Source organism: Bombina bombina, chromosome 2, assembly GCF_027579735.1.
Source record: "Bombina bombina isolate aBomBom1 chromosome 2, aBomBom1.pri, whole genome shotgun sequence".
NCBI classification, from domain to species: Eukaryota; Metazoa; Chordata; class Amphibia; order Anura; family Bombinatoridae; genus Bombina; species Bombina bombina.
In genome coordinates this window covers 283,731,978-283,747,553 of record NC_069500.1, presented here as the reverse complement: position 1 = coordinate 283,747,553, position 15,576 = coordinate 283,731,978, and the positions used below count along the sequence as shown (strand labels likewise).

Sequence of the window (15,576 nt, the reverse complement as noted above, 5' to 3'; positions counted from 1 at the left end):
CACATGCTGCAGGGTGTGCAGGGAGGAGCATGTATTGTGTTTCTGGAGAGCACTATTCATATTGCTCCCTGCACACCCTGCAGCATGTGTAACTTATAAGTGTTCTGTATTTTAAGGGACGGGTGGCAACCCTAGCTGCAGGTGTCACCCAGAATTAGAACTAAGGGTTAAACAATAATAAGCTGTTCATACTGTACCTTTCTCTAAACATATTCTCTTACTTTCTTAAAGGGACATGTCACACTTTGTAATTGTAACATGTTTAATCATGTGTAATAGTAAAAAAATGAACAAATGTTGCAATATACTTTTAATAGCCATTTTACTCTTGTTCCTGTAATTTAACTTGTGAGTTTTCTAATTCAGAAGAAAAGTGCACACTGCAAAAGTGTAGCCATGCTACATCTGTGCCTAATGTGGCCTCGGCAGGGCCGATAACATACTGCAAACAATGCAAGTTTTCCTAACAAAATTACATTTTCTAGCCTTGTCTACTCCAGTAATATGCTCAGACTTTGAAAAACAATTGAAGAAAATAATTAATGCTATACGTATGTTTAGCCTCTGTGATATGTTAATTTATTGCAGAAAAGTCTTACATCTTAATTACAAGATGTTTTATGACACATAACAGTACACATGCATTAGTCTACAATATTTTTGTTTGCATATTTTTAATATAATTAATGTGGTTATTAAGTGTCTAGGGTGCAATAAATCAAGGGTGTTACTTGATTTTCCAATTCTCAGAGCTGGAAATTCACCCTGCTGACTTATCAAGGCTAACCCTACTACATACATTTCCCTTATTGGATTAGGAAAATAACAACTGCAAAACAATGCATTTTATGCTATCATAATGAACATGAGAAGCCTTGTTGTCTGCAAACTCCACAGTCTGTATTAGTTCCTCCAAAGAAGAAATGTGATGGTTAAGATTTGTGTACTGAAAAACAGGTGCAGCAAAAAGGATGTTAATTTGTTTAAGCCTTTATAAACTTGGCTGATATGTTATGTTATTATATAGCAAGGCAACAGACATATCTTGTAATTACAAATGGCTTACTGTCAGTTAAACTTAAAAAAGAAAAATATTCTTCAATATAGTACTGACACTTATAAGGTGTAAGTCGTAAAATAAAGGCAAATTGTCAGTATAGCATTTTTCTGATGTTCTCCTATTGTGATTACACTAAAATGTGTATTTTACTTTTGTTTGTGTTTTAATATATAGGATGAATGCCATAACTTTATCAAGGTCCTACTAAAAAGAGATGAGGAAACTCTATTTGTCTGTGGAACAAATGCTTTTAATCCATCCTGCAGAAACTATAAAGTAAGTACATGGTTGGGTGTGTCTTTCTAAATATACAATTACTAGTTGCTCTGAGAAGCTAGTCCAGGGTTATTTGATCATTCTTTGTTTGTATTGTTTATTTTATCAACCAGCTTCATTTAAAGGGACACAAGTCAAAATTAAACTTTCATGGTTCAGATGGAGCAAGCAATTTTAAACAACTTTCAATTTACTTCCATTAACAAATTGTGCACAGTCTTTTTATATTTATCACTTTCTGTACTTACACATGCTACTTTTTATTATCTTTGTCTGTTTATCAAAGCCAAGTGCAATTAAAACATTAACATTTTCTCTCTCCTAACCCCACTGGGGTTGTAATTTCTTCTTCTGGTTATGTTTACACAGCTTCTCTATGGTCTATATTTAAAGGGACACTGAACCCAAATGTTTTCTTACATAATTCAGATAGAGCATGACATTTTAAGTAACTTTCTAATTTAATCCTATTATCAATTTTTCATTGTTATCTTGCTATCTTTATTTTAAAAGCAGGAATGTAGATCTTAGCAGCCAGCCCATTTTAGGTTCAGCACTATGGAGAGCGCTTGCTTATTGGAGGATTACATTTATCCACCAATGAGCAAGCATAACCTAGGTTCTCAAACAAAAATGGGTCAGCTACTATGCATCACATTCCTTCTTTTTAAATAAAGATATCAAGAGAACAAAGAAAAATTGATCATAGAAGTAAATTAGAAAGTTGCTTAAAATTGCATTATCCATCTGAATCATGAAAGAAATAATTTGGGTTTAGTGTCCCTTTAAGTATAGATAGGGATACCACTGGCAAAATCTGTTATTTCAAATGCTGAAATAAAGGTAAATGAGCAATTTAAAAAACAATTTAATATACTCCAGCCAGTAAAATGGATCATTGAGAACATTAGGGCAGAAAACATTAGGCTACACTGTTCCTTTAAAGGGACATTGTAACAGGAAAAAATGACTTGCTCTAATTAAAGCATGCCATTTTTGCACTACTCACCCTGGAACTCTTTAGTGGCATAGGTATCAAGTGGGTGGTGGAAAAGGTTCCCAGCTTCTGGGTGAGGGGACATGCCATTTTACCACTACAATGTCACTTTAAAACCATACAAAAAGAAACCCACAAAGACACAAAAAAACCATGTGAATCAAGTCACTCACACAATCACATAAGTTGGAATAGAGACATCTGTGTTTAAGAGCCCTCATCTTTACTTGTGTTGATTTGTTTGGAAAATTACTTTATTATAAGTAAAATATATAAAAAGGAATAATATGCATTTTCTTCTTCTTCATCATATTTCTTTTCTGTTAACAATGCATGCATGCCGTTTTTATTAAGGCTATGTGCTTAAAGGGACAGTATACACCAATTTTCATATAACTGCATGTAATAGACACTACTAAAAAGAATAATATGCACAGATACTGTTATAAAAATCCAGTATAATAAAATTATAGTAAAGTATAATAAAAACTTACTTAGAAGCTTCCAGTTTAGCTCTTTTTAAAAGGTTACTGGAACACCCACTGTAAGTGGGAAATAGCAGACACTCTCCCCTTTGCCTGTAAAAAGACCCTTTACACAAACAGAAACAAGCTGGAGTAAGTATACGTTGGTATACTCCTAAATCTTTGGGGCTTGGTTAGGAGTCTGAAAATCAGAGCAATGTTATTTAAAAATAAGCAAAACTATCTATTTTAAAAAACAAACAAACTGTATTGGCTATGTAAATGGGTCATCTACAAAACATTTATGCAAAGAAAAATCTAGTGTTTAATATCCCTTTAATCATTTTCTAACAGGAGTCCATACAACGGCATACTAGTGTGTGTGTTTGTGTGATACCAGCACCTCCTCAGTAACTTGACTGTAGGGGAAACATGCATGTGTTTGTACACTGGAATGTCTTATCTGTCTGCTTATCTTTATTCCTTCTGCAGGCAGTGAAAATAAACCAGTGCCCAGGGGCTTGTTTATTTCACTGCTGTTCATTCATGGCTGCAGGGGATTCTGGCTTATTGTTCTTCCCACCAGCCTGGACTCCTGTCAACACAGATATTTTACATATCATAAACTATAATGAAAATAAAATCCACTATTGTTTTTTGCTACTTGGAAAGCATGTTAATTATTTGTGTTTAAAAGAGAGCATATTAAAGTGTATTTTAGTTTTTTTAAATAGTTAATCTCCACAAAGATAGGGGTGGGTGTTGTCCCTATCAGCCATTGAAAAGGAGTACTGTAGTATACAATATATTCATTTTAGTCTTAATCTAGTTTCAATTTCATTAGCTTAACCTTTTTTATGTAAAACATTCTATTATGTTGAGATGCCTTTGTCCATTTAAACAGGTTAATTGATCTTTACTCTAGCAGTAGGCTCCTGTTGCATATGAATTCTGATGTTTTTTCCTTCCTGTTCATCTTCAATTGTGTCTGCACTCACAGATAAAAGCTACATGCTAAAAAAAATCATATTTTTATTTCCACTCTCTGCTCAGTGTTCAGTTCTTCACAGAATGCAGCTGGCTTTCACATTTCTGTGCCAAGTAGTGACTATTCCAACTCCCCTTGTCACTGCTTCGTTCTCGTTACAATTAATGCTTCTAACAAATCCCAAGAAAGTCGCCTCTTCTCTCTTGCTGCCGTCTTTTGAGAAGAATTGGATTTTTTTTTTTTTTATTCTTGGCAGCGTAATTTACAGAATACAAATGATCTATCTCATCCTGTCCCACAGATGTTTCCTTACAATAATCTATTGCCTCTACTGATTTCATCACCTGCTACCCATGTCATTTGAACCACCAGTGGAATATCTATGGGAGCTCAGAAGTTAACACGGACACCTGTGTTTTCCCTGTCTGTTTGGTTAGCATTACAGATGGCATTCAATCAACCTTTGACACATAAAGCAGCAGAGATAGCCTGTTCATGGGCTGTAAAGTGAATATGCAGATGGCCATCAGATATTATAGTCATTGCATGTCAGATATGCCCAGTTCTATACTCATCTGACACTTATACCCCCACATAATTGTAAATCCCACAAAAGTAATTGCTTTCTGAAAGGCTGGACAGTGAAGATACATGACAGGAAACAAACGATGACAGATCCTAGGCTGAATGATGAAAGCTTCATAACATATGAGTTAAAAAGTTAATTGCAGTCTCATTCAGCAAGTGTGATTGTTTCTCATGAACTGTAAACTGTTTTTGATTTATGCCTGGTCTATAATTTTGGTGAATGCACTTGCAAGATGGATTACATTAAGATTTGAAAAATGACAGAGGATGATATATATCTTCTGTCACACCCTTTGTAACTATGACAGTACTTTTAATGCTGTAATCCCATGAACCTTTGCCCACTATGCTGGCTTTTTTTTTTTTTTTTTTGAAGTGTTGTACATATTTGTAATTAATGTCCTCTTTTTACAGTTTTTTTGCTGTTTTAGATTTATTCAGAATTGAAAATACGAGAATCTCGGTATGAGACTAATCCGGCAGACACAGCAGCTCTGTAGTTTACTTGACAATATATCTGTTGAACTATAATTGTTTCCTAGTGTACAGTACTGTGAGGTCTGACTTAATTTTAGAAAAAAAAATTGTAAACAAAAATAGCCCAGTGCTAGACTAAAACCTGGAAGAGGTCCAACTGTGCTCATAGGGATAGAGGACCTTTTATTGCATCATTGTGTGACGAAGATAGTTTTTGGAATAGTCCCAGATACCACAGACCATATAGTAATATATAATAATATAAATGGATACAATTTCAGGTACAGTTTTAAGTAAGACACTTGGCAGTAATGTAAAAAACACTATTAACTTTCCAGAACATGCTCAATTTCCTATGTGTTTATAATGTTCTACTGAAGACGCTTATTAAATTGATTCTGGAATCAGTTTTAATCTTTTGTATCCTACAGAGCACTGCAACACATTGGTCTGCAATATTCTGCACCCATGTGATTTAAGCCATACATTTAAAGGGGCATGGAATTCAAATCCAAGTTTTCATGATTATGATAAGAAGGCAATGTTAAATAACTTTCCAATTTACTTTAAAGGGACACTCAATCAAAATTAAACTTTCATTATTCAGATAGAGCATGCTATTTTAAACAACTTTATAATTTACTTCCATTAAAGTGAATGTAAATTTTCTCTTAATTAGTACTCAATATCAATTCACAATCATTGCATTAGTTAAAACGCATTATTTTTTTTACAAAAAATTCAAAATATCTATTTATATTTTATATGTAAACTTAGCTGCGTTTTCGTTTCTAACTCCTCCCATCCATTTCTTCCGGTATTTCGGCCACATTACATATAGAGCGGCCCCTCCTGCTCTATTACGTATTTGAAAAGCTTGTTCAAGATTATTAGTTATTTTGCGCATGCGCTTAACACTAATGTGTCTAATATGCGCATGCGTTAGTACTGTTTACTAAATCTCTATCGGCACTGATGTATTATCATCTAAACAAGTGCATGCGCATAAAGAATTTCTGACGTCTCCGAAAAGGGGCTGGACGCCACGGGGTGTGAAATATTATTAGTAGAATAGAGTGTCAATCAACGTTGGATATGCGGTCCAAAATGGCGGGCGGAGGAAGCGAGTAAGACAATTCCGAATAAATAGGTTTATATATCGATTAAATGGTAGATTAAAAAAAAACGATGAATTAAAGTCCACTTAATTTTGATTGTTAAACAATATGTGATTGGGCGATAGCATTGACTTTACATCCACTTTAACAAAATTTGCACAGTCTTTTTATATTTAAACTTTTTGAGTCACCAGCTCCTTCTGAGCATGTGCAAGAATAAGTGTGTATGCATTTGTGAATGGCTGATGGCTGTCACATGGTACATGTATGCATTTGTGATTGGCTGATGGCTGTCACATGGTACAGGGGGAGTGGAAAAAGACAAATTTTAAAATGATCAGAAAAAAAATCTACTACTCATTTGAAGTTCAGACAAAGTGCTATTGCATTGTCTTGTTATCTTGCATTTGTTGATTATGCAAATCTACTGTGTTGAATGGTCCTTTAACTGGCAAACATACTTTATCTTATCTTTTTTTAAACTTGGCTCCTTTGCATGACAGGATATCTAGATAAGCTCAATAGTGTGCACGAGTCTTGAGCACTATATGGCAATTGTGTTTGAAACACTGTTTGTAATAATTTTAGATGATATTGCAAATACCGGTATACTTACTCATACTTTATATAAATGTATACGTTGTTTCTTATTGTACTGCTCCATAATATTTATCCCACTATATTTTGCTAACAAGGCTAGTTCTCATGGGAATACTAGAGTATTTTTAAAAGGACACAAACGTCATTTTGTTGCATGCAGAAGACGCCATTTTAAAATGTAATACTTTTTTTTTCTATGTTCAATTTTTAGTTTTTTTACTGTCTACCAATAAAACAGAGAGAGATCTGCTTATCAGTCAGCAAGTCAAATTTTATTTTCTATTTTACTTTTTGCATTGTATGTCCATTAAACCTTTATTCATACACATAACATTTAACATTTTTAAATGACCATTAAATACAACAGATTTTCATAATCGGTAACTGCATAATAAAAAAAGACAATGTAATAACATAAATACATTTAAAATAAGTTATTGTTTTATTTCTGAAAAATTCCAAAATTGTCTTTAAAGGACCAGTCAACACATTCGATTTGCATAATCAACAAATGCAAGATAACAAGACAATGCAATAGCACGTAGTCTGAACTTCAAATGAGTAGTAGATTTTTTTTTAACAAATTTCAAAGTTATGTATATTTCCACTCCCCTTGTACCATGTGATAGCAATCAGCCAATCACAAATGCATATACGTATAGTCTGGGAATTCTTGCACATGCTCAGTAGGATCTGGTGACTCAAAAATTGTAAATATAAAAGACTGTGCACATTTTTTTTAATGGAAGTAAATTGGAAAGTTGTTTAAAATTACATGCTGTATCTGAATCATGAAAATTTAATTTAAACTGAGTGTCCCTTTAATTTCCTGCCCTTTGCATCATGTGATTGTGATCAGCGAATCACAGACTTTTGCACATGTTTAGTAGGATTTGATGTTTTCAAAAGTATTTTGATAATGGAGGTAAATTGGAAAGTATTTTAAAACAGCATGCTCTGACTGAACCATTCAAATATAATTTTGACTTGATTGTCCCTTTTAAATAGAACCATTTCAAAAGCATTTTTGAATTTTCTGTCTCTTATTGCCTGATGAAAAGACCCAGATGGTTTGTGCATCTAAATGTTGACCAAAGTAATTTGTTATGCATGCCCCAGTATGGTTATTCTCTAAATGCCGCCCCCCTTCCTCAATGTTTTATCAATACAAAACTAAACTGAATATATATACTTTTACAACTCTTTTCAGATTTTTTTTTTTTGGCTCTTTATTTAAAACTTTCCCATTTGATTTACAAGGTGCCTTGTTGACTTATGTTAGGCTGTTTAAAAATATGGTGGGTAAACAGCTGTAGACCTCACTTAAGTGTATTGGCCATGGAAGGTCATGTGTAAAAGCCAAGATGGGAGGTGTTTAAGGAGCAGCACAGCTGAGTAAATATCATTCTAAATGGTATTTATGTATAGACTGAATCTTTTTTAATTAGCAAAGAGTCAAATACATGTTCAGATACTTTTAGGCAGAATATATGCAAAATGAACGTGAGATAGTAATTCATAATTTTATTCTTGTCTTTTTTTTTCAGATGGATACACTCGAGTTCGTTGATGAGGATATTAGTGGTATGGCACGATGCCCGTACGATGCAAAGCATGCCAATGTAGCACTGTTTGCAGGTACATCAGTTAACTTTTTTATGTGAGATGCAGTGTCATCTCTATCCTCTGGCCTCTTTAGTGTCTAGTTTATAAAGCTGAGAAACAGTACCAATAAATACAAATGTGTTAGACATAAGGCATTACTATGTATAAGACTTATCATGTGAACTGATGATAAAATATTCTTTTTTTTTAAAATTAATATTAAATAAAGATATTAATATAGTCTCAAATGAAGTCAAACAATGGTTGTGTTTTGTTTAAAGTTAATTTTAGTAATTCTTAAAAAAAAAAGCAGAATTAAAATAAAAATTAATTGTCTTTGATTTGATTTTCCAGTGTTTATGTACATTTAGTTTATACATGAAAAGGCAACAAATGCCTAGTTGCCTAACGGAATACAACTAACACACACAGACCTGGACAAAAAAATCTATTTTTATAGATCTGAGAGAGAGGTGCATGAATGAAATTTATTGTTGGCCAAGTAAAAGGCTCTTCAATGAACAGGTCCCTACAGCAAGATATTACTTTTATATAATACCCCATGGATATTTTTAGTGATACATTTACTTTGCCATAAGGAAACATATTTTTTTATGGTTTATTTAGGCACCATTACATGCTATATTATATTAACATGTGCATTTTATAGTGTACCACTACTGGAAGACTCCCCTAAGGCATAAATGAAATGTAAGTTGGTCAGTTATCAGTGGCTAGTGTAGTAGCTAACTGTGTACTCTATATAGCCAATGCATAAGTGTTTTTCCATTACTATCTTTCAAATGAAACAAAATAAAAAATATATCCGTAGGGGAAAGGAAGGTAATTTCCCATGATAGGGACAGAATCTCCAGTCTCATGTAAACTAATGTACATAAGAAAGTAATTGAATGTGTTTTTGCGGAGCCAAAGTTAAAATAGTATCACAGTGCTATGTTAGGACGTTACTTTCCCATAGTTTTTTGTCTGTCATCTGTGGTGTATCAATTGAGTTTGTCAGTATAAGTTAGTTATAAATATTACATGTGTAACATTGGTTAATGGACATGAAAGTCAACAAATTTCTTTCATGCATACACAAAAGCTCTATTCAAACATGCACTTCTGTACACAGCTGGTCTGTTAGGTAGAAACTGTTTAATTGCTTAGGAGAACTCTCAATGCTTTATTTTTTTGTATCACAACCAAGAACAAAATTATATTTAATATATAGCACAGCAACATCAATTTATAAATACAAAGTGTAATATATGCCATTTTAATACAATGATTTTTTATTTAAAAATAGATTTAGTTTTATTATCTTTTTTTTTATGTTCTTTTTGTATCTGTTTTTGAAAAACATACCTAAGTAGACTCTAGAGCAGTAATGCACTACTGGGAGATAGTTGCTGATTGATGACTACACACATATATACATATATATATATATATATATATATATATATATATATATATATATATATATATATATGTACCTCTTGTTATTGGCTCTCATCCAGCTATCTCCCAGTAGTGGCTTGCTGCTCTTTCAACAAAGGATACCAGCAGAATGAAGCAAAGTTGGAAAATGCATTAAATACTGTATGCTCTATCTAAATCTTGAAATAAACGTTTTGGATTTTATGTTCCTTTAATGTTTTATATGAAAGTTCATTTTGACAATGTGAATATTACATGACAAGACAAGAGCACATTTAAAATATTGAAATTATTCAAATGCTGATTCTCAGACTCACATTAGGTAGTTTAGTTTAGAATGGTATATTTGAATGGAACATTTGAATGCTCCATTCAATTGTTGATTCTCGTAGCATAGGTCCCTGAGGATCAGCCTTCATTTTTAGTTCAACTATTTCTTCCTTAAATAAAATTTAACACTTAAAATTGTTAAATTAACGTTCATGCCACATAACTGATTGTAGAAACAAAGGTATTGTTAAATATCATTTTGCAGACATTGGCTCATCTCTACTACCCACATATCAATCCACATAGATACATAATTCCTTAAAAGAGGGGAAACTTTGGCACATCTGCTGACACCTATATATTGTTCCAGTAACAGGACATAAAAGGCACAAAAGCATAGAACTTTTCTAATCCACATCACATTCATTATTTTACTAATTGCTTCTCTTTTCCACTTCAACATTGCCAAAAATCCTGCCATTTTTTTTATCTTCTTAACAAAGAGCTATTGATGAAAACTTAATTGTCAAGGGGAATTTTATAGTAGGTTAAAAATTAACTTTGGGCCTGCTCCAGTGTCAACACTTCTTCTGCTTAAAGGGGCATATGGCACCATTTTGTCTTGTTTTTAAAAGCACTTATGTTAAAAAAGTACAAATGCTTTTTTCCTTTAAAAATTGGTTAGCTGGAATTTAGATAATTTCTATAATATGCACATGGTTAGTTGGTTCTTGTCTATTTCAAAATAAAATTAATCTGAAGAAAAAAGTAAACGGACAATGTAGTGTATTTTACCCTTTAATGTGTTTCCAATAGCTTTTTATACCAGATGCTGAGTAATAAATGTATTGGAAATTGTTTGTTTAGGTTTATTTTTAGAATTTAACAAGCTGGTTTTGCTTACTGAAACTACCACCCATAAGGAAGCTTTCATTACATAAGTATTGGCCTTTGTGGGAGATTATAAGAAAGGTATTTTCTTCCTGCACCATGCATGGATGTAATATTTATATTTGATAGGATTCTGATCACTAATTGTTTACATTTTTCATGCTAAAGAATTGCTGATTTGAATTTTGATAATGAAGTATATGATTTTGTTTCAGTGAAAATAATTTTTAAAAATGTTTTTACCTGCCATCTGAGCGAAAAATATAAAAATATGAACCTCATTTGAAAAAGTTATACATTCGTCTTTAAAAACAATTAAGCTCAAAACAGTCAATTTTCTCTACATGCATCACTGCTATAATTCAAACATTTAAACTTTATTTTGCTTTCAAAACCAAAATTACACAGCATGTGAATAGCAATTTTTTCGAATTTGTTTTTTGACCTTTGACCTCACCATATTTACAAATACTTTTCACAATCCTGACAACTTCCTAAACGGGAAGAGGAGCTTAAACATAATATAACCTGGTTCTGTTACTTTAAAAATTCTTTAGTATGGGGAGCATGGAACATTAACCTTGTCTGCATGTTTCCAAGTGTCTACGAGGTGAACAGAGATCTACTTCAACTCCTGTTCTTCTGGAAACAATCATCCTTAAAGCACAAATCCATAGGAAACCTGGCCTCATTAGTAACTAAGGGAGCTACTTGTTTTTCCCTGTTACATACACTACATAATTTTGCTTAGACTGGCAAATGTAATATAGAGCTGTATGTGCAGCCATGTACCATATCAATCAAATTATAACCCAGGTAATGCACGGATTTACTACATTAACCTCCATGTAAGCGCCTTATGCTCACGTTGGCTAATACCAGCAGAAATAGCAAGGTTCTTATGCCACTTTACAGATCATTAGTTAGACCAAATCTGGAATACTGTGTTCAGTTCTGGAGACCATATCTTCAGAAAGATATAAATAAACTAGAAGCTGTCCAAAGGAGGGCTACTAAAATGGTACATGGTCTAAAATATAAAACGTACAAAGAAAGACTCTATGATCTAAATATGTATAGTTTAGAGGATAGAAGGGAAAGAGGTGACATGATAGAAACCTTCAAATATATGAAGGGATTTAATAAAATAGAAGCTGAAAGCATTTTGCACAAAAAAATAAATGCCAAAACAAGGGGTCACAATCTAAAGTTAGAGGGTAGCAGATTCAGGAGATATTTAAGGAAGCATTTTTTTTACAGAAAGGGTGGTGGATTCATGGAATAAACTTCCATTTGAGGTGGAAAACACAAAGACTGTAAAGGAATTTAAAAATGCCTGGGAAATGCACAAGGCTATCCTAAGGAAAAAGTAACATGTAATATGGGTAGACTTGATGGGCCTTTTTGGTTCTTATCTACCGTCAAATTCTATGTTTCTATGTTACCTGTTCCTTAAACCCTGAATTAAAAAAACGAAGAGAAGCCTGTATTCAGAATCAAATCTACTTTAATTCATGATAAGCATTAATAAACCCACAACCATGTTTTGTCACACAATTTTAGTACAGTGTTTAAAGTATGGTTGGGTTAATTTTTTTCTTATTCTTTTCTTTTTTTCTACTGAAGATGGAAAACTTTATTCCGCCACTGTGACTGACTTCCTTGCAATTGATGCTGTCATTTATCGAAGTCTTGGAGAGAGCCCTACTCTACGCACTGTCAAGTATGACTCCAAATGGTTAAAAGGTGAGCAAACAAAAAGGTGCTATCGACCATTTATTTTTTATTAAAATGTACCTAACACCATAACATATTAGGAGGCTGAATTCAGTTTTCAAATGTACATATTACATATTTTCTTATACAACTTAAAGATTGTATATAGCAAGTCATCTGCACATATTTTATACGTTTTAAAGGCATATCACTATTTTTTATTTTGCATAAATATAATATTTTCTTTTAAAATCAGCAGGTGCAACATTTTCTGTAGAAGCTAATATTTATATTTTGACCATTAATTAACTCAATATTAAAAGGACACTGAACCCATTTTGTTTCTTTTGTGATTCAGATAGAGGATGCAATTTTAAGCAACTTTCTAATTTACTCCTATTATCAATCTTTCTTTATTCTCTTGCTATCTTTATTTGAAAAAGAAGGCATCTAAGCTATTTGTTTGGTTCAGAACACTGGACAGCACCTGTTCATTGGTGGATGAATTTATCCACCAATCAGCAAGAACAACCCAGGTTGTTCACCAAAAATGGGCCGGCATATAAACTTACATTCTTGCATTTCAAATAAAGATACCAAGAGAATGAAGAAAATGTGATAATAGGAGTAAATTAGAAAGTTGCTTAAAATTGCATGCTCTATCTGAATCACGAAAGAAAAAATTTGGATTCAGTGTCCCTTTAAGGCGTTGTTGAAAATCAGAAGACGATTATGAGCAGTGTCAATTATTGTAAAGTACTTATAGGAAGACCACTATTAAGAACAGTTCGCTAAGATAGAGAGCACATCAAAATAGCTCCCAAGACACTTACATCTGAGCTTCCGTTTGCCCATTTTCCTGCTGAAAATAATTAAGGCAGTAAAGAAACACAAAAACTAGATTTTTTAAATTAATGCTATAAACATAACCATATATATATTCTTTGGATATCAAAACCTAATTAACTAAATTGAGTGCTGTGCATTTTCCATTTTATTTTCATTATGTGGGAAATATATTTTATTTAAAAAAAAAAAAAAAATACAGTGGTCTTTCAACAGATTTTATTAAGCCACTGATTTAAAGAGAAGTCACATAAAGAAATTGTCAAGGTCTTAACATAACAAAATGATTTTTATCAGTTGCATTCTTTGGTATATCATGTTCCTCTAGGTCAATAATATGTCACAGTTATATATTCTCTGTATCTTCTGTTTTCAGAGCCGTATTTTGTACATGCTGTGGATTATGGCGACCTTATCTACTTTTTCTTTCGTGAAATAGCGGTAGAATACAACAGCATGGGAAAGGTAGGTCTACAAATGGACGTAAATTACCTGTGCTTCTGCTCTTAAGTCATGATAGCTAGAAATGGCCTTGCAATGAGAGCCATTAATCATTGTGACAAGGCCACATTTTGGGAAGATTACATTACAGATCCTGAATCTTGTCCCTAGTGTAATATCTTTTTGTAGGATGCAGTACAGCAAAGTCAACATGGTTTTTAACTACTATACTTCTGGATATTCCAGGTGTGTATTTGTTTAAATTTACAATATTCCTCAGCAGTATTATATATATATATATATATATATATATATATATACACAGGGCTTTTTTTTTGGGGGGGGGGGTAATCACCGGTACTGAGTACCCCCACCTCTGCCAATTCATGAGGTAATATTTGTAATCATCATGTAAATACAACAGAGGGGTTTTTTGGTTACGCACACCACAAAAGGACTGTTTAAACTTAACACACATATTGTGGGAGTGCTACTAAAGTGACCAAAATAATTACAAAACAACAAAAGATATTTTGGTGCACATCCAACCACTTAAATCCACTCTTTCATGGCATATTAGTATATGCTTCTGTCTGCCAAATATACTTACATAGCTTCTAATAAGATTGGGATAAACATCTCGCAATAATATGAGCTTATATTTGTGCTGCAAAAACAAATATACTTCTATCTGCTAAATATATTTACATAGTTCAAATAAAATTGAGATTAACATCTTGCAATAGTATTGACTTATATTTATGCTGCAACATTTTTTTGCTTTTTAAAAAATGCCTTTAAATGAAATGGGATCTTAGTCACACAATATGATCATATTCTGCTAAGCCAGTCTACCACTTACAAGGTGTCCCACATCAGACCGGTCCTATACTAACCAGTTTCCACACTGCAGCAAGTCATGTCTACACAGTGTGAAGCTTTCTAGCTTATTGAGTATATTTATCAGGAACACACCTGGGCTGGGTGGCGTGCAGTAACCAAAGGGGAGGGATTTGGTCAGCTCCCTATTTAAGAAATACAACAGAGGGTTTTTTTGGTTACGCACACCACAAAAGGACTGTTTAAACTTAACACACATATTGTGGGAGTGCTACCAAAGTGACCAAAATAATTACAAAACAACAAAAGATATTTTGGTGCACATCCAACCACTTAAGTCCACTCTTTCATGGCATATTAGTATATGCTTCTGTCTGCCAAATATACTTACATAGCTTCTAATAAGATTGGGATAAACATCTCGCAATAATATGAGCTTATATTTGTGCTGCAAAAACAAATATACTTCTATCTGCTAAATATATTTACATAGTTCAAATAAAATTGAGATTAACATCTTGCAATAGTATTGACTTATATTTATGCTGCAAAATTTTTTTGCTTTTTAAAAAATGCCTTTAAATGAAATGGGATCTTAGTCACACAATATGATCATATTCTGCTAAGCCAGTCTACCACTTACAAGGTGTCCCACATCAGACCGGTCCTATACTAACCAGTTTCCACACTGCAGCAAGTCATGTCTACACAGTGTGAAGCTTTCTAGCTTATTGAGTATATTTATCAGGAACACACCTGGGCTGGGTGGCGTGCAGTAACCAAAGGGGAGGGATTTGGTCAGCTCCCTATTTAAGAAATACAACAGAGGGGTTTTTTGGTTACGCACACCACAAAAGGACTGTTTAAACTTAACACACATATCTTATTAGAAGCTATGTAAGTATATTTGGCAGACAGAAGCATATACTAATATGCCATGAAAGAGTGGACTTAAG

General features: G+C 33.1%; 1 protein-coding gene across 3 annotated transcripts in view; it reads left to right on the top strand.

The window, feature by feature from the left end:
• Nucleotides 1-15,576, top strand: part of SEMA6A (semaphorin 6A) — a 204,434-nt gene that overhangs the window by 105,639 nt on the left and 83,219 nt on the right. For all 3 annotated transcript variants that reach the window (XM_053701581.1, XM_053701580.1, XM_053701579.1), the window contains exons 6-9: nucleotides 1,235-1,336; nucleotides 8,116-8,206; nucleotides 12,404-12,523; nucleotides 13,716-13,804. In XM_053701581.1, the coding sequence (XP_053557556.1) occupies nucleotides 1,235-1,336; nucleotides 8,116-8,206; nucleotides 12,404-12,523; nucleotides 13,716-13,804 (402 nt within the window). The remainder of the gene's footprint in view (nucleotides 1-1,234; nucleotides 1,337-8,115; nucleotides 8,207-12,403; nucleotides 12,524-13,715; nucleotides 13,805-15,576) is intronic.